This window comes from Dermacentor andersoni, chromosome 4, assembly GCF_023375885.2.
Source record: "Dermacentor andersoni chromosome 4, qqDerAnde1_hic_scaffold, whole genome shotgun sequence".
Taxonomy (NCBI): Eukaryota; Metazoa; Arthropoda; class Arachnida; order Ixodida; family Ixodidae; genus Dermacentor; species Dermacentor andersoni.
The window spans coordinates 173338219-173364179 of record NC_092817.1 but is presented as its reverse complement, the minus strand read 5'-3'; the positions used below and the strand labels follow the sequence as shown (position 1 = coordinate 173364179).

Sequence of the window (25961 nt, the reverse complement as noted above, 5' to 3'; positions counted from 1 at the left end):
CAAACCTTTGAAATATGTCGCGCACCAAGACTGGGGAATGAGCCGAAGAATCGGATGACCGGGCGCACTCAAAGTTGCAGGAACGAATGAAGAACCGGTAAAGGTAAAATTGGAAACAAATAACAATTGCGACATGATAATTCAGAGCAGATATCATATAAGCTGTCGCACACGTCCTTCACCTTTTGAGAAAGGAAGTGCTGAAGAAGAAGACGAAGACGCGCACCGCGGTGTGGCGGCAGCGGGCGTCAACGGCGAAGACCCGACGAAGACCCGACGAGGCCAGCTCGCTAGTCGGCGCCTGGCGAGACCAGGCTTGAGCGACCAGTGACACCTCGACAAGAACACTCCGCAGCATCAATCATGAGTAAATCGCGGTGAGTCCAAGTGCCCGAACTGCTTCCAATCTTGAAGCACGAATTTATACTGCGTGGCGGCCGCTTCAACGAGCGATCCGGTGCAAACAGCAGGGCTCGTTCGATTACGACGAACGTCGCCGCCTACGTTCTGCTCTGCAGAAGTAGTTCGCAGACATTCCTGGACTCGAGACTAGGCTTCGCGCAAAAGTGCGGACGAGAAAACGCACGCGGACAATAAGGACAGTGACGCAATAGTTGAAGATGTCTGAAAGCTGGAACTGTGTTATAGTTGAAACAGCAGTATACTCGCAACAGTTCTGGGCTTACGGCAAAGCGGGTTCTCGCAGGACTGCACTGAGCAAACACACGCTGATGGAACAAAACATAAACAGAGGAAACAAAGCACTAAATATCGCGCTTTGTTTCCTGTGTGTCTTGTGTCCCGTGTGGTAACTCGTGTGGTAATTGTGTCCCGTGTGGCAATGTCCCGTGTTTGCTGTGTGTCTTGCGTCCCGTGTGGTAACTGTTGCGCGTGTCGTGTGACATTTTTCAGCCATTCAACCAGCGTGCCTTGCCGTTACGTATCACTAGCTAGCCCCGTTTATACATTTGCGAACGTGTGTTTGGACTACGTTTTCCTGCCTTCGCGCAATTTTTTTCGCGCGGTGCTGTCCAGAGTCTAAGAATGGACCAGCTAGCCAGAACTGAAGTTTTCCTCTCGGCCTGTATTCTAATTTTGCCATCGCTATGGTACATGCGCTGGCAGCACTTGAAGCCCCACACGACACATGAACAGCTGTAAAACATTCACTGTTCTGTGCGGCGGCGTGGCCGTATTGAACAGTAATTGAAGACGGGTACCTTGATTGTAGTAGGCAATAATATGACGTTTATTTTGCTTCGACAAAACGTTCAACTATTACATTTATTCCTGCACTTTCAAGAAACTTTCAAGAAACCCAGCCCATATGGTGTTCGTAAGCATAAAAGTGCCGAATTCCTGGCATCCAAGTCATGTGCCTGAGCATTAATCATATTTATACTTGCCGAATTACCTTATTGAGAGGCCCTCCTATGTATAAGTGCTGAGTTTTCTTCAAGAGCAACATACCGAAAGATATTTCGCCCTTACTCGACGTAAGAGAAATTTTAGAACCTTTCGGTGACAATGGGCAAAAGCGGATGCTCAAAAACAGCTAAATACGCAATCGGTTAGCCAGCAAGTTTGTTTTAGAGTTAACACGAGGGCCAAGGGGAACGAGCGACCAGTAACTGAGCGCGCCCTTGTCTCGCGACCCTTAGTTTACGCTTCTCTCACCAACGCGAGAACATATACTATAAAGGAACCTCCTGTAGGCGCAGACGCTTCCTTTGATGAACTCGTTAAAACGGACGTTTGGGCGAGTTGGTAAGCCATATTTGAAGCAGAACAGCGCGTATTTTGACAGCACTCCTTCCTTGTCCCTGTCATAGTACGCGCTGCTCCGTTTCAACTTTGATGAACGTTACTGATGTGAAAATGCTTTTCTAAATTTGCACTCGTAGCGAATGTGTTGGATTTGCAGTGGAGAAATCTGGTAGATTTCAAACGAAGATCAAATTTTTTCTGATATGTTAGCTTATTATTTGACTAAGAAGTTGTGTATCTACCTTGCAAAATCAAGGTTTTGGTCATCGAAGGGTTTAACCCATAGTACACGCAGACGTATCAGGCACGGTTTGCAGGCAGGTGTTTATATAATCTGCCGGTTTAATAGTAACAGTACTGAGCAATAAATGCAGCCAGGGCCATCTGCATGCTTTGTCGTGGCACCTGTGTGTATGAAGTAAGAGCTGCGTAAGATGAGAAGTACTTTGTTTCTCAAGGCGGAAGCACTTAGCGGAGTCAGTCTGGTCATCACAGCGCCTTAATGTCACAACCGCATGGACTATGTGGATGTGAAAACGCATTGCATGGTTCTCAAGGGCACATAACAGTTATGCGAATAGCAAAATTGAAAAACTTTTTATGGGCTTACACCAATTACACCACTTATTCACAATATTAACACAGGAATGCCAATTCCAAGCGCCGCGCACGCACCATGCTTGGCCCGCAAGACAGCTGTCCACAAGGGAACGGGCGTGACATAAGATGAGAAATAAGAATGCCGGAACGCTCTGGACGTTCCTGTATTACTAGCAGCAACTGTACTCTCCTAGCCCGCACCACTCCAATGGTGCCTATGTCACTTCGATGCCGAGTGCTACAGACGAAAGTAGCGTATATATTCATTTGGACCATCCTCAGTTGTAGTCAGCCGCATCTCCCGAGAACTTCCAGCGATCTTGCAGGACCAAGGTTCGACAATGCTTATAGTGCAGAATAAACCTAAACACCAACTTTTTGTATTGGTATGATGAAAATATCACAATTCCTTCATACTGCGACTTTTTCTACATTCGCTTCGCAGGATCCACGTCGACATCAGCTCGCAGACGCGAGTGAATGTCACCAAAAGCAGGCAAGTGTCGAAGCCGGTTTTCTTTTTAGATGGTGTTAAATAGAGTGTTGAGTGGAACCCGCCGTTTAAGCGGAGCTCGTGCTGTGCGTCAAATTGGGCATAAGTTCTTGCATACGTACTTATCGCTTTGCAGAAAATCCCACGCATGTTAAGCAAGTCAACGCATACAATTATAGCACTCAACGTATACTACGCAGTCAACTTTCTAAAGCGGAAAAGGCGCTTTTTTTATATAGCCAAGCTCTAGATATCGCTTATGTGGAAGAAAACCTTCATGAAGTTAGCGGTTAATGACGCGCCCTGCAGAGTTTATAATGGCTACAATTTGTACGTTACAGTTGTGTCTGTGTTTTGTGTGATTGGGTCTAGAAATAAACGAGAAGAAAGGGGGTTAACCGAGGGGCGCGATCTTTCATTAGTCATATCATAAGAAGCCAACAAACACTGGCACCAAAGACTACAAAGGGGAAATTACTTGTACTTAATAAATGAAATAAGGAAACGATAAATTAATGGAAATGAATGTGCATGAGAAAACAACTTGCCGAAGGTGGGGAACGATGCCACAACCTTCGCATTTTGGGGGGATTTCACTCAAAAAGATCACGTTCTCGTGACGCCTGCGGCAAAAAGGATGTTCCCCATCCGCCCCCAAGGTCTATGAGTGGTGGCGCTGGCTAGCGCTCCCAGGTTTCTACTAGAAAACATAAATACCCAAGAAAGCGGCTGGGAAAACGGCGCCGCGGTAGCTCAATTGGTAGAGCATCGCACGCGAAATGTGAAGGTTGTGGGATCGTTCCCCACCTGCGGCAAGTTGTTTCTTCATCCACTTTCATTTCCATTACTTTATCATTACTTTGTTTTATCTATTAAAGGGGTGGATACATGAAAATTTTCGTTTATGCGTTCTTGAATTCAAGCGTTGAGTACTGCTGCAGGAAGCACGATACACACGGCGAGATTCATATATACCGGATAAATAATTTAATAATAGCCTTATTATACCGAGCGATTTCGGTTTCGCGGCTCCGGGTGATGATATGACGTCGTAGGAGAGGAAGTAACGTGGGTCACAAGAAATAGTGACGTAAAACTATGCCGCGTCGTCTGCTCACGCATACGCGTTCTCTGCCAGCAGATGTGAACAACTGGCGACTCGAAGTGCATGTCGCGTTTATTATAATTATTGCAACGAGCGACAACAACGGTAAGAAAATAATGCGGCTTGTGAGAGTCGGTGATTCATCCCGAAGCGACATCAGCTTTAGCATTGAAGTGAACCGGAAGAGGCCTAGCGACGATATTAGCGCCCCCGAACGATCAGCGGCGGGGAGGCTGCCGTCGGTGCCAGAGTAACCACTCCTCGGTCGCTGATTGGCCGCTTCGCCGTACGGCTGCCGCACAAATGTGTCCCGAACCCATCCTCCCTACGGCAAGCAAATCTGGCCGTTCGCGAGCAAAACCACTGTCGCACGGCGGTCCAAGAACGGCAAGCGGCGAGATGCCAGTTGCCATGCCGGTAACGTGGACGGGCCTTTACACGTTGAGAAACGCCAAGCGAACGAAAGACCGCTCCGAGCTGCCGAACTATACGACTCACAGATGCTGCGTCCATTGCTCTCCGCTACAGCGCTGTGCATGCCTCGGTTAGCCAGGGGCATGCACAGCGGTACGAAGTTCCAGAAGCCTGTAGCATACAGAAAGGATATTTAGAACGACAGAAAGCTGAGCTAGTTGGTAAGAATTCATAATGCAAGGAAGGGGTAAGGCGTTCAGATACGGACACAAGAAAAGTGGACAACACGAATGCCACATATCCTGGTCCCTTTCGGAGCCTCAACGTGTAAAGCCCCGTCCACGTTACCGGCACGGCAACTCGCCGCACGCCGTTTGCCGTTCGCGGGCCGCCGTGCGGCGTTGTCCAGTTCCCTCCTCCTGTGTCCGTGTCTGCACGCCTTACCCCTTCTTTGCATTAAGAAAGGATTTCTATATGTATGTAGCTCGGTCATAGTGGAGGCTATGCTCGGTCGCTGGGTTCAGCAGGCTTCGTAATCGGCATTTCATCGCTACTCATCATACGTCACGTTTTTGTGCTAGTGTGCTACGATCAACATTTTCGTTCCTCCGCTGTCACGTCATAACAGCCGCGCTAGCGATGGGTCTCTACCACGAGAAGGAGCTTTTAATGACTTTTTAGAGCTGAATTAAAATTATTTTGAAATGTTTGCAGCGCACAATACCTCGTTGTCGCTGTCCTCGCATACAGAAGCAGCCTACAACAGGCTTTTTATAGCCTCAACATTTGATGTCTCAACCCCTTTAAGCACAAGCAATTTCCCCTTTGTTGTCCTTGGTGTCAGTGTCCGTTGGCTTCTTATGATACAGATCTAGAAATGTGCTGCTCAGTACTGGTTCGCTTAAACACAGTGCTTTAGTTGCTGTAACCACTTTAAGGAAGTACCTAATTAAAACAAGCCTATATGGTGTCTAGTTTGGTTGCCCTTAATCTTAGCGTCATCTGCAAGTCAGCGAGAGCAAGCCAGCGAGTCAGTACAGTCCCCTTGATCCAGTCTGGCTCAGTCAGTATGTCAGTTTGCCCAGTCAGTTCAGTTATTCCAGTTCAATCAAATCCCTACATTCGGTTGGTCGGTCGATCGCTCGGTCGCTCCTTTGATCGACCAGCCTGGGGTGATGTGATCGATTGATTAATCGAATCACTCCAAGCCCCTAAGGCCAGTCCAGTCCAATCAGTCAATCGGTGCAATCCAATAAGCGAGTGTACAAGGGAGTGACGCTCACCTGTTTGAAGACGTTAGTTAAATACTGAAATGCAAGCACTTTGTCCACGGGAAAGATTTAATGTTAACGTGCGTAACTGGCACATATTGCTTTCCCGACCCCCTTCGAACGCTAAACGCTTATTCAAAGTTCAGTGCCAGTTACGTATTGTAACATTAAAATATTTCCCATGGACAAAGTACTCGTCTCGCTATTTACTCACTTTGACGCTGACAAATCTGTCCGGCGCTTTGCCCTCAGTGGAAGCCAGCACACTCCATCACCGCCACCGATGATGGTGCCCATGATGCCGCAGCAATTCATGCAGCAGCCACCACCCATGATGTACGGGCCAGCCGGGCCGATGTACGCCAGTACAAGGTGAACAGCCATCCGGCCCGCTCAAGAAAACGACAGCACATTTTCCTAGCTAGTAGTGCCTTGTTCCCTACCGCATATTTCTAGCTTTCTTTTCCCGTCTGCGAGACCTGTGCATGTAACGAAAGAGAGCACAAGAATAGAAAACACTCGGGGGAAGGGAGGGGGGAGTTGGCTTACGTTCTTGGTGCAGCAGCTCGAAAACCAGACACAAAACATTAAGCAATTTCGGACGCTATTGGAGCCGCACAATATCAGATCTCTCAGAATAGGTGGTTCCAGTCTTTATGGTACGCGGCAAGAAAGATAAAAAAATCACCGATGATTACGATACTCTATTACCTGAAAGTGATAGGCTGAACGGTGACATGTGACCTTGCTCCGCCCCTTTGCCGCCATGAAAGTTCCTGCGCGCCGGGCGAAGTGCGCGCGTTTCGCCTGTTGTGTTATGTACATCGCTGCGATAATTTCGTTCCGGGAGGGCCGAAATGCCCTGTTGCAGTGCGGTTGGGTACCGGAACCGGACGAAGGATGGCAAGAAGTTATTTTGCATCGCGCGCGGCAACCAGAACCCAACCAGACGAAAAGTACGGTTGCACAGAATTTAACGGAAGGACTTTAAACCGTCGCTAACTGCACGACCATGCGAGGCAAGTAACGTCGAGCGATACGAAGGTGCGATAGAAAGTATACACGTGCGTGTGTCGAGCTGTGATAGTATTTTACTCTCGTGCATGAATGTGGATGGCCGAAGTTTGTGGTGAACATTTATTTTAGTTCGTTATGAGCCCGCTGAATAGCTCAGTATGACCTAGGATGCGAAGGAGCGAAATGCCTTGTTGCTGTGCGGGTGGGTGCCGAGATCAAACGGAGGGACGGCAAGAAGTTATTTTGCATCCCGCGCGGCAAACAAAACCTAACCAGAAGATAAATGTGGTCGCATAGAATTGGACGGAAAGACTGAACCGTCGGTAACTGCACGACTATGCTAGGAAAGTAACGTAGAGCGATACGAAGGTGCGAGAGAAACTATACACATGTGTGTGCAAAGCTGCGATATTATTTCATTCGCGCGCATGAATGTTGACGGCCGAAGTTTGTGGAGGTTATTGATTTTAGTGCATTATGATCCCGCTGACTTAGCAAGTGCAGCATGACCTAGCATGCAAGTAAATAGTGTGGCAGAAGCCCATTAACTCGTTGACAAATATCCGCATTGCATTACTGCGAAATTTCAGCAAACTTGGGCAGCGAATTCTACTTTTTTATTTTCCTGTGTTTGCGCGCGCGTTATTGACTGCGCTTCACAATATGTCCAAAAAGTCATCCAACTCTGCATATCCTAATCGTATTTGGGGCATTGCATATGTAAATAAATATATTCCTAAGTGCCTGCATTACTCTGCTTTTGAAAACAAATTCTGCATAGCCACTGCTATCGGCCATCAAATAATACAGTGTAATACAACATATCAAAGTAGATTGCACACAGCTGCAAGCTCGTTCCTTCCAAGTTTCCCTTACACTCGAAGATGCTTCAATAATCGGCGAAGCCATTTTACTGATGAAAAACACACTACTGCAAATGAACATAAGAAAAACGCCAGAACTGATACACGGATTGCCAGCAAAGCACAGTGCAGTAATAGCTAAGCCAATCAACGTGCGTTTCCTATAAGGGCCCTCTAATTCTTACGGGGCTTTAGCGGTGCACGGAGGTGAAAAGGCATAAACACAACAATGCGCGTCATGATTCAAGTTTACGTGGCGACGTCGCACAGTTCACGAGAACAGTCAACCGCATTCACACACGCGCACACACTACGCTCAATGTTGGTGTGCCGCGAGATTATATCGCTCTGGCAGCCCGAACACGATCGAGGAGACTCGTTCACACGATACCACCGCTTCAGAATGTCACAGCAGTTGCACTGCCTCGTAGCATTGAACCGCAAGACACAACAGTCGTCGTGTAATCGCTACGCGACAGACACACTCAGCGTCAAGAAGTCTGTTGGCGCACTCGTTTCCACACCCACACACATACACAAGATGTTTAGTTACCGTGATGGTCGCACGTTTCAGCGACGCTATGTGGAAAGTATTTCGGTCCAAGCCACTGTCAGCCTTCTTTTTTTACCCGAATTCTTCGTTCAATGTAACCGCTATGTGTACGCAGCACACTTACAAGCAAAATAATTAACAGAGCAAACGGGATTAAGCGCAAGCAATCACCAAGGCTCGCGCGGTGATTGAGTGCAAACGAACGAAATGTAAACATGCGGAATCGAGGCGATCAAGCCCTCATTCCGCTCTTTTGAGCGCTTTTCTTTCAGCGCTCATTTGAAATTAAAGGACTAGATTTAGCAGTTCGGGCCCTTCTTTCGTTTTTCACCACAGTCAGGCACCAGTAGGTTTTATTTCCACAAGTGTGCAGACATTTTTTCGCCTCACGAATGCCGCGGCGCCGCAGTTTATCGTGGGCGCCGTCTGCTACAGGAACTTCCTAGGTGGCGCGCGCGGCAGATGTCGCTACCTTGAAAATTATAGAGGGACCTTAGGTGAAACGATATTGTAACGCCATCTGCATGCTGGCCACAACACTTCGGTCCCTCATTCAGGCATCAAATAATAAATCAGCGAAAGCGGGCTTCATAAGAACAAAATTTAAAATGCCTTTGTTATTAAATAATCCCGTTTCATGGAATGTCGTCCGTTACTGAAAGTGCACTCAGAGTTAAATGACAAATTATTTTCGAAGGTTATCTTTGAAAGGGTCTTCGTTTCTCCAACTTAAAAGTAATTGAATCGATTGAATTGTATTCTGAGAAGTGAGCTATTCGGTTATAATTTACTGATGGATCTGTTGTTATTTTAGCGATGACATTCGAACGTTCCACTTCACATTCTCCGTGACCGCGTAAAATATTCTCTGCGTTCGTCCTCATTTTTTTTCTCTCGTCTCATGCAAAGCCAAACGACGATGCCCGGGGATAGCGGCAGGCGCTACATTACCCTTATTCAAAAGTAAGTATTATTCTCCGGTGGTTTTCAATTTCCTAGTAGTCAAAATTTTACCTAGTGCCTCTCACGAAGTGCTTGCTTTTACAAACTGAAGTCACGATGAGAGTCAAACTTCAACACTCACTTTCTCTAAAGCGTTGCCTATGTTCGATCCTTTGTTGATCTAACTTGAATGTGCATCTGTTTCCTCATGATCGAGTATTTTCGTATTGTGCATATTCAGCACACGTAAATATTCAATACGTACTTTGTAGAAATTCCACTCCATGGACAAGCTTTAATTCGCTGTTTCTATTATACTTTATATCACAATATTTGGTCACCACTATCGCTATTCTTTCTCCTCTGTCGCCTGCCATTGGCTCCTTTGCCCCGTGAAACAGTTTGGTGTAGCTTTTTTTATGAAGGTGGCCTCGAAGATACGTTTATATAATGCCAAAATAAATTTTAGTTGATTTGACTGCAACAAACATTACAGCAACTGTTTCTGAAAACTGTTTCTGAAATTTCGGCTAGTAGGCTTCAGGCTGTTTCGTCCTCTATGGAATGCATAGTTATTTTGCTAGAAAAACGCTTTAACCTTTCCTGAATAAGTTTGTATTGTGTAAATAGCGAAATTCCCGATAAGGTATTGTCATTAGCGAGTATTATATTTGGAGGCGCAAGCAGTTTGCGTTCCCTAGTAGAACGTTATGTAATATTTGTCGTTCCCACTCGAGGAAGAACGTTTGCGGTCACTCACTCTTTCGTACTCAACTACCTTAAACTCCAGTCACAGGTCTGCATCTTAGATCCCGTAATCAACTCGGTATTGCAACTTTTACTTGGGCGACCACACGTGAACTTCAGTTGCTATGGTTTGGCACAGTCTTCAGCGATATTACTTCTACTTGCTTGCGCAGGTGCATTTGATGCAGGGATTGCGATTATACGTTCATGGTGGCGCTCACTGTTTCAAGGTGCTCCAGTAAGCTGATTAAGAAAGAATGTGAATTTTCAAGAGTTAGAATGAAAGTGTAGAATAATTGCACAGGTACCACAGCTGTTTAGAGCATGCATGATGCGACAATCTACGCTGAGTGCTTGAGCAAGTTCTATAAGCACTACAGCTTTCTTTTTTGAATAATGTGTAAGCATCAGGAATGTCAAAGTGAAAAAAAAAACTAGTGCGTGAAGTGTGGGAGGCCAGTCTCGTGAAAGAGGCGCATATATATATATATATATATATATATATATATATATATATATATATATATATATATATATATATATATATATATATATATATATATATACAGTGAACTCTCACTTGAGTGAACTTCAAGGGACCGCAGGAAATAGTTCACTTAACTGAAAGTTCACTAAACTGAATATTCACTAGACCAACCTAAGACATTGCATACAGAGTCAAAAGTTTCAAGTGAAATTCATGGAGCAAAAGAAATGGCATCCATAGTGTTAGAAATGTGTGAAATGGAATTTGTACATATCAACAAGTACAAGGTTCATAACAGCTATAATGCTGCCTTTCTCACTCAGAAATAAAAAACTGTAATCTTCTTCTGCACTTGTACTTTTAAAGCACAGGAAGTAACAAACTGTCCAAAGAGTCAATGTTCTTGTACACTTCTGGCACAGCTTGCTGTTGAGACACAAAGTATTTCAACTTTCGAATGTACCCTACAACCTCAGCTAGAGTTATAGGGCTTGAAACTGGCTCGGCAGTTGCCTCTTCTTCGTCGCACTCTTCTTCTTCTTCAGGACGAACACTGGAAAATATCTCCAGATCGGTCTGTCCAGCACAGGTAATCAGTGCACTGTCACACTGTGCATAGTCTTGAAACGAAGTATCTGATAGTAACTGATAAGTTACGATCAGATAACTGAGTAACTAACTGATCGTAAAAATAAGCCTTGGTCCTCTGAACGAGTTCGTTAAACTGAAATATTGACTTCCGAAATTCGTTCAAGTGAAACAATTTTGCATAGAATCTATAAGAAAACTGCCGGGTATTTTTCAAAAGTTTGTTATTCTGAAATATTCGATAAACCGACGTTCGTACAACTGAGAGTTTAGTGTATATATATATATATATATATATATATATATATATATATATATATATATATATATATATATATGACTGCGCAAAGAGCGATGGAACGCTAAATGATAGGCCTAACGTTAAGGTACAGAAAGGGAGCGGTGTGGCTTAGAGAGCAAACGAGGATATCCGATTTTCTAGTTGACGTAAAGAGAAACAAACTGAACCAGGACAGGCCACGCAATTCTTAGGAACAATAACCGGTGGACCATTATAGTTACAGAATGGGTGCCAAGAGAAGGGAAGTGCTGTCGATGACGGCAGAAAAGTAGGTGAAGTGATAAAACTAGAAATTTGCAGGCGCAGGTTGGAATCAACTAGCGCAACACAGGGGCAACTAGAGATCACTGGTAGATGCCTTTGTCCTTCAGTGTAATAAAATTTAGGCTAATGATGGTCTGCTACGGAGTACTGTCAGTTTCAGCTCCACGAAGATGCAGGACGTTTTTCGACTGAGCTCCTGAACAACCTCTTGTACGTGGTGAACGCAGTTTGAATCGTGGATCTGCGAACTCAAAGAGGTGCGACGGAATCGCAGCGCATTCCTCTCGCATTTATCGCTAAATCGCAAGTGATTTTTCCTATGCACAAGCTTACACGTCCCGTCTGTGAAACCGGCGAGATTATGTGTGTCGCCGCGAGGGAAAAAGCGCGCAGGAGGAAGGCGCCATGAGACGAAAAAGCTCGCGCCGCGGGGAAAATACGCAAAAATGCACTCAGCGCACGGCAAAGCAACGCCACCTAAAGGAAAGTCTAGGCGGCGTTGAGCGAATCGGGAAAGAAGAAAGGAGGCGTAGCGGAGGAGGGTAGGTGGAGGCGCGCTGGGTAGACCTCCTCTGGCAGTTGCTACGCGTTCCGTGTGCGCTATGGACGAACCGGGTCCGTCTCCTGATCAAGAGGCCAAGCGCCGACCGAGAAGGAAGGAGCAACGACGTAAGCGGCGGCGGGCCAAGCGCGAGTTGACCGACCCCGAAATCGTCGCGAAGCGCCGGGCACGACCTAAACAAGTCCGGCAAAAGGCGCGGACTTGGTGTGCCCAGAAGACCCCAGAAGAGGAATGAGGAGAAGAAGGGGAAAACGAGCAGGGTGTATAGTATTGCTAAATTGCTTGAAGTAATAAAGACTGTGCATTTTTTTGCAGTGCTTACCTTCTTTCCTAATGTTCCGTACATCTTACAAAAATCGAAAACTGGATGTAAGACAAACAAAATAAAAATGAGCCTTGAAAAAAAACGCCACACTTACACACAATCGAAGCATTTTTATTCTACGCGCAGTGAACAAAAGGGTATAGCGCCAATACGCTTGCGCACGTTCACGAAGTGAAACATCACTGTAACATTTCTACCTTATACCAACGCAGGGATCGTACTCATGTTTTGGCACCGTTAGTGACGTTACCTCGGGAACTATTGTGTTAACATTATTGATCACTTTGCCCCCTTTTATTGTCCAAGTTTCACTCTGTAACCTATTTCTCGCGAAAGCACTAATCTTTGCCCTTATCACATCCGGTGTCTTAGCTAGAGTACCTATGTCCGGTGATCTTTTCAACACGAGAAGAATGTAGACAGGGAAAACGCGGCAAACTTTCACATGAACAATCTTTCAGAATCCAAAAGTGTCTTCGTTGTGTTAAATTTAAGAAAACCTGGGTAAAAGTAAACCAATGAGCTTGTTAATAGTGCCCAAATTTTGACATTTCGTACTGGTTTAAATAGCTAGTTCTAGTTTCCCGAGTTGGTGCTTCATTGTACTGCTTTTCAGAGTGTCGTGTAATCACTCCTTAATTGCACCACATGCAAATACGCAACCGCAAGGAACAGGTTTCCAACGGATATTCTGTGTCGGCACTCGCCAGCGTCGTGAAGAAGAGAGCGACGCTGGGAGCGACGCTCGCTCGAGGCAGAAGTCGGCCAATTCAACACCTCCGGGATACATCTATCTAGGACGTGTTCGAACACGCCAAACAACTCCTAGATGATGTGACAAATCACAGCGCCGATGCTAGAAGTAGCTATCAAAGCTTGACGCCGCGTGAGGCCGACAGACACCGATGCTGTAATCCCGTCGAAACCTTGTTCCTTGTGGTTGGGCCTCAAAGCACCAAAAACAGTTGTGGAGCTTGGCGTTCCTAAACTACACAGGAGGTTATGAGGAACACCTTACTGGAGGACTTTGGATTTATTCTGACATCATTCGTCTCTTTGACTGGAACCTAAATATTAGGACACGAGCGTTCTCGCATTTCTTCCCCACCCAGACACGGCCGCTATCACCTTTAGCCTATGCCCTTATCGCCACCAGACCGCCTCAGCCACTGAGACTGAGCCCCTGTGGAGGGCCGAGCCAACTCATTAACGATGAGTTTGCGCGGCTGGCAATCTTCGCGTCCGCACTGGCGCATCCTGGTCAGGTCGTTGGCATCCCCGGAAGGGCAGTTTGTAAATGTGATTATTAATATTTATCCATCGCGGTAACATTCCTGTAGCGACAGCAATTGCGGCTGTCCGGCGATTGCAAGAAGGATGATGCTGAAGCATGAGAATGCATTCTACTCAGCCGGGCGCTTAGGGCTGTTGGTGTGAGAGGCATTTTAAGCGCATGTAAAGACACTCCCGCAGACGTAAAACTATAACGCAAGCACACTTCAACACCAGAGCTCATTTACAGGCTACAGTGAGCGCAACTGCTCGTGAACCACTCGTCCCTGCGTGCCTGTCACATCTACCGTGTATCTCCCGGAAGCGTCGCAGGTCGCAGGCGGAAACCAATACGCATAACTGCAGACACCACGGTGACCAACCTTGAATGCGCGGTTCCCGGAACACGCGAAACTCGCCTTGTCATATCCACCTCTAAGGCACAGCGGCACAAAGGCGCGTAACAGTCCGCAAAGAGATGCGTGTTTAAGGTTAGTTCGTGAAAATCAACTTAAGCTATTCCCACACCAGTTCACAAAACGTTGTGTACGTGTTGTTAACACGCAAAATACCTTAGTTACCTTGGGGTCTGCGCACACATCGACGAACGGAGATCGACACTTGACTATTACATGAGCCGTTCACGCATACATCGTCACTTGCCTACAGTTGTGAGGTTTTGTCGTTTCTCTGACTTTCATCTTTGCTTTGAGGTTTAAAAAGTTGTCTAGGTGGCAGCAAGAGCAGCAGGTGGCAGCATCGCAGCATGAGCAAGTAGCGCTAAGCCCTTGTTCGTTTTCATCATTCTAGCTGACCAATGACGGGACAACTTAGGGCTTATACAGGAGCCGGTGATTTATGGGAATTGGAACGGTTCACTGCTAAGTCGGAACAAAGATTAGAAGAAAAAGACGTTAACTTTGATGAAACCAGCGACCTTTACAAACTCCTTCGGTCCTAATTGCGTTACTAGTGCCTTTGTAAACTTTTTATCTGTATCTCTTGTCTGACAAGGGTGGCTATTTCCGGCGCCAATGCTGCGTGAAAAACTTGAGGGCCACCGAATCCGTTGTCTGGAGCTAGCACATAATCGACAGTTTTAGCAGAGCGTTGCTTACGCTCTGCTCCGCACACATTTCACGCGCACCGCTTGCTGCTTAGAGTGCATCGATTTCGCTTAACTAACAAGCGCGTCTCCCAGAGAACGCATCGACGTGCTCTCAGCTTGGCTGTAAAACGATTACGAAAGCAACTAGACGCAGTCTGACGCGCCACTAAATCGGGTTTCTAGCGTAACGTGGTTCCACGTTCCGCTGCCGCTATGTGCGCTGTGAGGACGCGCGTCAGTGTTCCCGGTAGCGTTCAGCTGAGCGGCTGCGTTCAAATTGTTATGATTCGCCGGTCTCAGCGGAGCGGACAACTCTGCTAAAGCTCTCTAATTTTAGTCGGCGTGGGAAAACTTATCAGGACGTTGCACAAAACGATAAGCTGCCTCTTTTGTCAGTGTAGTCGCCATCTTTCCTTCTTAAAGCACAACTGAATCACGTAGGTGACAAAGTAAACAACAAATCAAGTCTCCGCTAAGAAATAATTATGCCGGGCCGAGATAACTCTCTCAGGATATCAGAGCGAAAGAAAAGCATTCCTTATCACGAGGATGTGCAATACTTCTTGGGCGCCCTCAGTCCAATGTAAATGTAATGTTTAAAATCATGCTCAGTCAAATATTTGCCATAAATACTTCGTCAAGGTAGTTTCTTGCGATAGGTCACTCAGAAGCTGGGGTTAGGATTAGTTCGCAGTTGCGAGTACGTGGTAGGGGGTTAACGCGGAGCGTGTTGCTATATCAGTCGCAGTGAATCCAAAAACGGTAGTCTGTCTATCTTGATGTGCGACAGGACGCCACGAAGCAGAGAGAGTAAACACTTCTTGATGCCAGCAATCACGGGCGCGGACGCAGCCTCCCTCCGCCTAGCATACGACCGAGATCCCCTGGGTCTCAGCGGCTGCTCCGGCTAGCTGGGCAGCCGAGGCCTGGTCTCGCTGGTCTGAGCTAAGCAGCAGGGTCTCCCACTGCTGCCGGTTTTGAATTTTGCGGCCCTCGAAAGAAGCTGCCTTCGAGCATGCCCATATATAGTATGTAACACATCTGCCGTACCCGTACATAATTTAGATTGATCATTGTATTGCCCTGAATATAACCTGCTGCAGGCCACCCGGTTGGGATGCATGCTTGTTTGCAGGAGGCGCCAGGTTACCGCCCGTTTCATTGTTAGCTCGGGATGACCTTCCTAGCCGATAAGAATTGGTGGTTTCGTTGTAGCTGACCATGCCGTCTCCTGTCGTGCCCGGCTGGGCTGGCTCATTTGCTCGGCGAGTAGCTACTTTGTGAGCCGCCTCGCTGCCGGTGAGTGAGGAGCAGTGAAATTAGTAAATTATGGCACGACGTGCGATGAACATTTCTGCTACTCAATTTTAGTACTTCTCTGCTAACGAAGAAGAAGTTGCTTGCGATCCCTTGAGCCGAAGAAGAAGAAGTCTCATGTTTCCTTCGGTGTCCATCGACGGCTTCGGCGACTCTCACATGCAAACATCGCTGCCTCATGGCCCCCAAACCGAAGACATCGTCGGCAGTCCCACTTCCAGCGAGCTGACATCACTGATTTTCTTTGCGTGGCTTGCCCGAGAACATTACCATGGATTTCGTCCAGCGATGGGGGCTTTGCTGCAGTCCCTGCTTCGGGCATTGCTTCCGCTCGTCGGAGCCGGAAGCGATCACAAGGCACGTTTGTTCTTCATCTTAGACCTTTACGCGATGCATTGCTCGCGCTCTTATTTACGGTTTGCGACCCACACCGTCTGTTCTACCGACGTGACACGGTCGGCGACAGGGCTGCGCCATAACAGGTCTTGCTGAAGCTTCAAGTTATGTATTTCCAAATCTTATGGATCAAACATCTCTGTTTTATCTACTAGCTGTATGCTGAAGAAAAAAAAGCGAGATTATTGTTACATATATAATATTTGCCCCCGTCAGAGTTGCGCCTTCACTTTTTCCATGGTATGCGTTTATGTAAAGCGGGTTTATGGAAAGAAAAGGGTGGCGCGCTACGACTTCAGCAGTGTGCTGCAGGGCCAGACACCAAGGGTGCCGCTCCAATGCTTGGCGTTGGTGACCGGCTCCAGCACATGAAAGGCTTAGGTACCGCTAGTAAAGTCTACGATGAGTTGTAAATATTAGAATTTATGATAGTCTTGAACAGAAATTTTGTTTTAAGCTGTCTCAACGAGCTATTGCGGATTTTCAAGCCTTCTAAAGATGTGTTCGTACTCCGCACTGCGATTTTCGTAATCTAACGGTGACGTTGCACCTAGGTGAGCATTGATTACAACTTCACGTTTTGCACATTTGCAGCAGTTATTTCAAATAGTGTATTTCTACCCAAATTGGTCAGCAGTTTTCTCCCGGTCTAACTTTAGAGCGTGCTTATAAAGTCGAAGGCATTGACTGCGGTCTTAGTCAAACGCCAGCCCACATGCAAAGATTATCATAGGCGGTCATATTTCCTTGACTTTGACTGCTGTGGCATGTCACTGTTTATTTGGCTCAAATCGTAAAACGCTAACACAGAAACCGCAACTCGCACCCCGCTCGCATAGCCTACTAAACAGCGCCGTCATTACGCTTGTGTGTATTCTGTGGACAGGAAAGCCAGGTGGGGGCGTGATTTCACCGAGTGTTTAAAAGAATGTTGTGACGCACAGTATGTGGCTTTGTGCCCCGCTGCAACATCACTATAGCCGACCTATACAAACTGACAGGGGCCTATACCTAAGCTTCCCACCATTTCTACTAATATAAGCATGACTGACAGAGTTCACCGTTTCTGGAACTCACTGATTGGTTGGAACGCAGAGCATTATACTCGCCGCCTTTTAGGCGTTTCTACTAAAACGCCTCTACCTTATGGCCGTTTGTCTGAAATATTCGCCGTCGCTATAGTGAGAAGTCCTAGAAACCGACAGCGTTCATGCGCGCTTTTGACGACCCCTACACCACACTGAGGAAGCATTAGTGGTTAGGTGCGTATTAAAATGTATTGTTGATACGATAACTGCAAGATGTATTGCCTTTTACTTACAGTTACAGGGTGAAGAAGAATGGCCGCTGAAGTTACCCGTGTTACATTTTTCATAATTAATCGTTTCATTCATGCTATGCATGAGGTTACGGGTTCGTCATGTGACAAAGAGTACAAAGAATTCCCAACAACCTTCGTAAAACTGTCTTATAAAACATAGCAAAAGGCTTGAACGTATCCAGACTCAATAAAAGTTACAAACTTCCAGGGTAAACTTCCTGTCTCGTCTAAGGATAGCGCTTTCTTTCGTTGCGAAATAATTATCCCTCGCTGCAGTAACGGTTCTTGTAGCTTCATAGGATGACATTCACTGGAATCCTACAAAAGGATGTCAAACCTCCCCACAGGAATTTGTAAGCCTATCACATACAATATTCTGCGAGGACGCCAGCGTGTCCCGAAATAAGGCAGCCCCATTCAGTCCTTATAATAAAACTTTTTATTGGCTTCTTGTGGATGTTTCTGCATAAAGAAGTATCCTTATGCCAAGTCTTTGAATGTAGCTGAGGCACCTTATGAGACCAATGCAGGCCCGTAGTCCGCTACGGCAGCTCGCTTAGGCCAAAGCTGAGTATTGGGAAGTTAACAACGCTCAATCTAGCAGTCGATGGGTATAGTATGGCCGTTCTATTCAACCTAATCTTCGCTTCTTGGCACCTCATTTTCGCAGAGTGGTGTCTTCGGAAAATGCCAGAGGACGTGGAGGCGTAGACAAGGCTACGTTGTCCAAGCTGGAGGCAGGCTTCAAGAAGCTCCAAAATGCCAAGGACTGCAAGTCGCTTCTCAAGAAGTACCTCACCAAGGAGGTCTTCGACAAGCTCAAGCACCGTAAAACGGCCATGGGCGCGACACTACTTGACGTAATACAGTCCGGTGAGTGCCCCTAGACGAAAAAGGCTCACACTTTTCTTGTAAAGGGTAGCTACGTCGATCTTATTGACTACAGCAAACTGTACTCCCTCTTAAGAATTCTGTTCCGTGCCGAGTAGTCTAAGCGTGGCGCCACCGAACTGGAAGTAGAACTGGCTGCTATTGGCTACATATTTTTATTCCCTTACCTACTCCACCCGCCTATTAAGGGGCGTTATAAGGGTGTTAACAGCGGATGTAATTACAATACCATAAATAAACGCTTTTTTCGAGGCCATCATACGAGGGAGAGTACCACTTCCTTACTGAACGGAGAGTGTGTTGTAGGAAATGTCACATAGTACCCGCGGCTGATCTACTACTACGAATCCCATGCCTGAATTTTGCACCAACTCTCCTGGATGCCAGCTGCCGGATCTTCCATTTGATTGCTGATGGTGACACGCAGCTATCGTCGCGAAACACTGATTGAGGCTGTGGATTGATCCTGCGTAGAATGCGACGTAGAGAGGGCGAAACACGATAAGCGATCCGCAGCCATCAGATATTTGAACGCGTTGATGCTGCTGTCGGACAACAACAGTACGGCGCATCCAGTGTGCACTGTTCCTTTCTATGCAACTCATAACGTCTCATTTACGATGAAAAAAAGCTCGAAATCCGAATAATTAAGCAGACATGAAATCAGTGATTGCCCGCGTCCTTACCGTCTTTTCGCATTTCTTCTATGATGACCACTCACCAACTACATCACCTTCATATCCTACTGGAATGTAATCTACACTACGTTACACTAGGCCCACTAGCTCTCTTTGTCTTGTTGACGTCTTCCCGTAATTTGGTTTGTGGTTGCCGCAATTTGCCTCAGTTATGGTGGTCTTATGTGGCATGAACTTCAAAAGCAGAGCTTTTTCAGCTTCCCAGAAGAGACTAGCCATAACTTTTCTAGCAGATTTTCCGGTCTCGAATTTTTTGCTTGTGGGTGAGGGCTTGTGCTTCCACTGCATTGAGTTCATTCTGGACTACGATCTTTGTGATAGACCCATGTCCCGTCGCTATTCACAAAACCATGAAATAGAATTACCGGGTCACTGTGAAGCTGTTCTACCTTCTTGTGGCGCCATTGAAGCCGCCTAGCCTTCTGAAGTAATGTCAACATTCTCAGACCCCACTTTACACCAGCCTTACACATGCCAAAGTTTTCATGAGCAATTCTAGAAAGGGAACCTACGCAGACACACACTTTCTCGGCTATCTTATAAATGTTAATCCAACTTATCTAGCGAAAACTACTTGTCTTTCGTGCACATTTCTGCTGAAGCTCACCGAACAGGCCGTCCAGTATGACGGTCATCTTCAATGCAGGCTCTTCCCTACTTAATATGATTGTTCCCGAACATTCCTTTATTTAAAGGCGGGGAAGACTTATCATAAACTGTTGTCAGGTGTCTTTGGATCTCCTCTAGACTTATCTGTTCTTTAGTGCGAAATTTTATGACAGAGTCGTGGTCAAGATCGAGCATATGCTTACTTGCTTCGCCCGAGCTTTCTCCCAGCATCCTATTTATTCGAACAACAAGAACGTTCTCAAACTCTGCTGTGCATAAGTAACTTCGAGATGCGTCTTAACATTCCGAGACTTGTTTCGACGTGCTGACTTGTCTTCTTGACACATAGGTAGATTAGTTATTGAGCGCCTCTTGTACCTTTCCTCATTATCGCCAACCAACTGGGGCTAGAAACTCGATCCTCCGTTGACGCCTACTTGCACTAAAGTGTTAGACGGGCTCCTCAAGCTACTCATTTAGCGTTCTACCCGGTCCTTGTCGAGCGAGAATTGGAAATTCAACTCCACCGAGTCTACAATAGCACTGCGCTTCCGCGACTGAACGCAAGCTGCGCATCAATAATGCCCCTCGGCGAATCTCGCGCGTGCCCTTCAAGAAATATCACTACGATGCAGTGCGTTGCATTAGACGGTGAGAATGCCTGGCTACGAAAATTCAGCAATGGAATCGCCGAGGCTCACTTGTTCATCAATGTGATACTTCAGTTGAAGGCCTGTGCTGCCCTTTATACCTTTTGGAGGCGAAGTAGCGCTTGAAAACTCCCTAAAAATATGAGCATATTTTTTTTATTACCGCACACAAGCCTTTTACTAATAAATACTTATATCCATTTTTTTATTTTTTTTTGTGTATCTTAGCATTTTACTACAAGTTCAGACTCAATTTGTACCTAATGAATTAACAATTTGTGCATTGCTTTGGCTAACCATTTCACGGTTTTTCATTACCATGAGCTGCCGTTCAGGATCTTCTGAGAAGTATGCGCGCCGCTTTCAGGCTATGAGAGTTTTCGTGAGAAAAGTTTTATGACTGACAAGTTGTTGCTGTTCTTGTTGTTTCTTGTTTTTCGGGGGCAGCGGGGGTAGGCATTGCAGAATTTTAGGCTTTACATAATTCAAATGCAATGATTTCCTACGCGTTCTAAGTCATGTTTCTTCTTTTCAACAACCAGTTGCGAAGATAAGAATAGCAATCAGCCGGATATGCCGCAAGCAGTGTTTTTTCTTTAACAGTCCTAAACAGCTGAAAGGACAGGATGAGACGCAAACACAAGATAGGACAGTCTTGTGTCGTGTGTCGCCCCTTCATGATACTGTTTGCACTATAGCGCAAAAATTGCACCTCTCAGAAGGTTGTATTGGCAGCCTAGGAGACGCAGCGAATGCCTCTCGAGAACTAATTTTCAGAGGTTTCCCGCGCCGTGAAACAAGGTTCATTGAAACTGATAGTTTCTTCTGAAGGGCAAGCACGACGTGGAATAGTCAACTGCGTCGTCTCCAAGGAATACAACGTGGATGCGTGAATATTTATTACGATGCGTTCTCTCTTACTCTGTCTTGATTAATCTCTGAAACAGCACCAATGACGTTGGGAATATTGCGCGAATATTGACGTTGTTCTCTCACTGCTGCAGCAGAAGTGCGCTGGCGAAAAGCGAAAAAAAACGAAGTAATAAAACTTATAAACGTAAATATTCACCATTTGCTCGCCTCAAACGCTCAAGCGTGACCTTAAAGTTCCCACCTGCATTAAATGGGACCACACCAAGCATATTGGACATAGACGCCTCAATCAATGTATCCATTGTTCCCATCACGTGGGAACAGTTTATATAAAATCAGTTGGTGATGTTTCAATTTAGTTGAAGGACAGTTATCGAATCATACAGAGAGAGCAGGCCAAATTTATTCGTAATTTGTTTGTTTATTTTCAATTTTACACCCCAAGCACAGTGTCAGTACGTCAGTGTGAATTCGCAAATTTACCAGTATTGTCCTGTAGCTGTACCTTCAAGGGGGGGGGGGGGGGGGGGGGAGACAAAGATGTTCCCAGAGGCGTCTAAGTTGCGTTTTCTACTCCTTTAAAATGAAATCTGGTCCTTCTTTATCAATAAATGAATAACTATCATGTAATATATTTAACATTTCTCACGCGAGAAAAAGACATGGTAGAGCGGACAATATACAGGCTTTCTTCGCTCACTCGTCTCTGTGTACGCTAGAACAATGTTTGCCTTTAGCTCAGCTTTTTACTCTGGCGCTCGTTCAAGGCATGTCAGACGTTGTCAAACTTCCGGGTCAAAGTTCAAGTTCACCTGGTCTCCGATATTACTTCACGCGCCCGGTCTCGGAGGCGATGGTCACAGTGCACACGTGCGGAAACAACAACGCGGCGTCGCCCACCACCTGTATTTTGTTCTTTCTGACTTATCAATACGTGTAACCAAGAACCACAGTTAATAACACGGAGATTTTATTTGTACGTCCCTTCAGTTGGTCTACTCCATCGTTTCTAACTCTTCTTCCTCATTTCCTAAACCGTACCCCACTACTCGTTGATGTCTAAAACCAGAAACGCGCCAGAAGAAAAAGAAAAGTTTGTCCCAGATGGGCCCCCATGTGGACAAGTGGCCGCGGTCACTTGAAGACAGGGGTCGGACAGAGGGGCTGATAACGGGAGCCGGTTTGATTCTTGCGATAGCAACTGTGGCTTCACTCTGATCGCGCAGAACCTTTGATGACGGGGAAAGGGCCGTTGTAGCGGGGCTGAAGAGAACGACGAGGCGTGCCACCACGGAAAAACGTATGAGGATGTTTGCAAGTTTGAGGGCAGGAAAATGGCGTGCTTCTTCGTGTGAGCAGAGGTTGGCAATGGATGAAAGTTCTGCATGAAAATGCGTACACGCTGGACGAAAGAAGATGGATTCGAAACAATCGGCGTAGATACGGGGTGGACGAGGTCACCGGGCAAACGGAGGGTGCAGCCGTAAACCATCTCAGCTACAGAACAGGAAAGTTCTGGTCGGAGTGTTGAGCGAAGGCCGAGCAGCACGATTGGAGGGCGCGACGCCCAATCCTCCACGGGAGGATGAGAGGCGAGTCTAGCTTTCAAGTGTCGATATAGCCTCTCGACAATACCGTTGTATGCAGGATGGTAAGCAGTTGCGCGAATGCGCGCACAACCCAGAAGGAATGTTAGAAACATGAAAAATGCCGACTCAAACTGTCTGCCTCGATCAGTGGTCGCCGTTGATGGCACACCAAAACGGCTAATCCAGTTAAACAGAGAAGTAGGAGCAACGGTCTCCGCCGTTAAGTCTGGCATTGGAGTTGCTTCAGGCGATCGTGTGTTCCTATCAATACATAAAATCAAATATGTATTAACCACGGCATGGTGGCAAAGGGCTAGCGATGTCCAAGTGAATGATGTCGAAGCGTGCACCTTGAGACGTTGACAGGCTGTACAAGTGCCGACCCAGAGATATACACGTAACTTGCGTATATCAGCGCGTATGCGCGGCCAAATGTAACAATCGGTGATAAGATGTTGTGCGGCACGTATGCTTGGATGGGATTGAGTGCGGTGTATCAAAAAGAACACGACGAAGAAGAGCAGGAACATAAATGCGGGTACAGTCAGGTGAAGGTGAAACGTCGCACCAGTGTGTGACGTCTTGGTCGGGGAAGTTGACTTGCTCCAAGCGAAGGCAAGTAGGAGATCAGAGTGGTGGAAGTTCATTGTCGGATGCTTGAGCCACCGCGAGTGAAAATAAGGAAAGGTGGACAGAACTTGTGACGATGATGGTAATAAGGTTAAGAGAGTTCGCTACCCTGTAGAGCCTGCCACTGACTTAGCGTATGTCTGCCGTGAATTCGGCAATAAAAGCAAGATGCCGGAGCTCTCTAGGAGGATGAATGGTGATGCAGGAACGTGAAGCCGAAACAAGTGGTTTGTCGCCGGTAAGAATTATAAGTTGTCGCCCTTGCAGGAAGTACCTCAAATGCTTCACTGCGAAGTAGGCCGCGAGGAGCTCCCCTCCGGAAGTACTGTATTGGAGTTAAGTGTCGCATAACTTGCAGGAGAAGGAGATAGGGGTCCATGCACCATTAATCCACTGTTGAATAGCGGCTGCCGCAGCTTCAGAAGAAGCGACCACCATAAGGCCAGTGGGAGCGTTCTGTGAAGGGTGATGCAGGAGGGCGGCTTGTGATGTGCGGTCTTAACGGCGGTGAAAGCTTGATCAATGATCGTGTCCCAAGGAAGTGCGATAGACTCAGCTTTCGAAAAGGAAAGGAGTGCTTCAAGAGGCTCTATCAACCTAGAGCATGCAGGGATGAAACGCCGATAAAAACTGATGAGTCCGAGAAAACCTCGCAAGCTACGTGTGGACTTTGGTGGTGGGTAGTCGATGAGGGCCGGAATTTTTTCAGGCAGCGGAGTGATGTCATGATTGGTAATGTGGTGTCCGAGAAAATCGACCTCTGGAACCCCAAACTGACATTTGTCAACATTGATGACGAGATCGTAATCACGAAGTCGAGTGAAAAGTTGACGTAGATTTGCTTTGTGGGCTTCAGCATAACTGCTGGTGAGGAGATGATCAATGTAGGCAAAACAAAATGGTAAGCCTCTGGTGACTTCGTCTATAAACGCTGAAAGGTATGACCTACGTTGCGAAAACCGAAAGGCATGCGTAAATACTCAAAAAGGCCAAATTGGGAAGTTATAGCAGTCTTTGGGATGTCGACTGGCTGAACGGGGATCTAGTGATAGGCTTTCACAAGATCGATTATTGAATAGATTGTTGTGCCGGTTAAAAAGGTAGTGCAACCCGGAATATTGGGTAGCGGTTATCGGTCGGGAATAGTACCTGTCCTCAGGGCGCGATAAGCACCATAGGACCACCCGTCATTGTTCTTCTGAGGCACCATGTTGCTGACAACCACGAGCTAGACGATGGATGAATAATTTTTACTTAGAACACGTGCTCGAATTCATTGCGGGTAACTCGAAATTTATCAGGACCGTGTCGGCGGGGGTGGCAGTGAACGGGTGGGCCTGTAAAACAATTACAATGGATTATAGAGCATCATACCTTGCTGGTGAAGCAGCGCACTGACACGGACACAGTGAGGACACACAAGAAAAGACGACACTCGCTGCTTGTGTCCGTGTCAGTGCGCTGCTTCACCAGCAAGGTATTATGATCAATCACCAACTAGCCCAACTTTCCACTTTACCGGGTTACAGAGTGTACGATAGGTAGCGACGCACAGGAAGTGGTAAGGGAATACATCCACTTAGGGCTAGTAGTGACCGCGGATCCGGATCATGAGACTGAAATAATCAGTAGAATAAGAATGGGCTGCGGTGCGCTTGGCAGGCATTCTCAGATCATGAACAGCAGGTTGCCATTATCCCTCAAAAGAAAAGTGTAAAACAGATGCGTCTTGCCAGTACTCACCTACAGGGCCGAAAACTGGAGGCTTACGAAAAGGGTTCTATTTAAATTGAGGACAACGCAACGAGCTATGGAAAGGATAATGGGTGTGACGTTAAGGGATAAGAAAAGAGCAGATTGGGTGAGGGAACAAACGCGAGTTAATGACATCTTAGTTGAAATCAAGAACAAGAAATGGTCATGGGCAGGACACGTAATGAGGAGGGGAGAGAACCGATGGTCATTAAGGGTCGTGGACTGGATTCCAAGAGAAGGAAAGCGTCTCAGGTGGCGGCAGAAAGTTAGGTGGGCGTATGAGATTGTTTGCACGGACAACATGGCCACAATCAGCACAAGGCCAGAGTAGTTGGAGAAGTATGGGAGAGGCCTTTACCCTGCAGTGGGCGTAGCCAGACTGATGATGATGATGATTATGATGATGACAGAGTATTTAGGGGTTTTCTCCATCGGACACTGTGTAGTAATCTCCGGAAACTCTTGAGTAGAGCTGCATACGGTGAGACAGGCAGGTTGATGAAAGTAGGGTTCAGAGCAGTAGCGTGCAACAGAAAGCCGTTGACTGAAAGAC

General features: G+C 46.5%; 1 protein-coding gene across 1 annotated transcript in view; it reads left to right on the top strand.

The window, feature by feature from the left end:
- The first annotated feature begins 257 nt into the window (after nucleotides 1–257).
- The window catches only part of LOC126531945 (arginine kinase-like), a 41424-nt gene continuing 15720 nt past the window's right edge, over nucleotides 258–25961 (top strand). The window contains exons 1-5 of the mRNA XM_055070717.2: nucleotides 258–377; nucleotides 2813–2863; nucleotides 5903–6022; nucleotides 8993–9046; nucleotides 18384–18586. Coding sequence (XP_054926692.1) covers nucleotides 364–377; nucleotides 2813–2863; nucleotides 5903–6022; nucleotides 8993–9046; nucleotides 18384–18586 — 442 coding nt within the window. The 5' untranslated portion in view covers nucleotides 258–363. The remainder of the gene's footprint in view (nucleotides 378–2812; nucleotides 2864–5902; nucleotides 6023–8992; nucleotides 9047–18383; nucleotides 18587–25961) is intronic.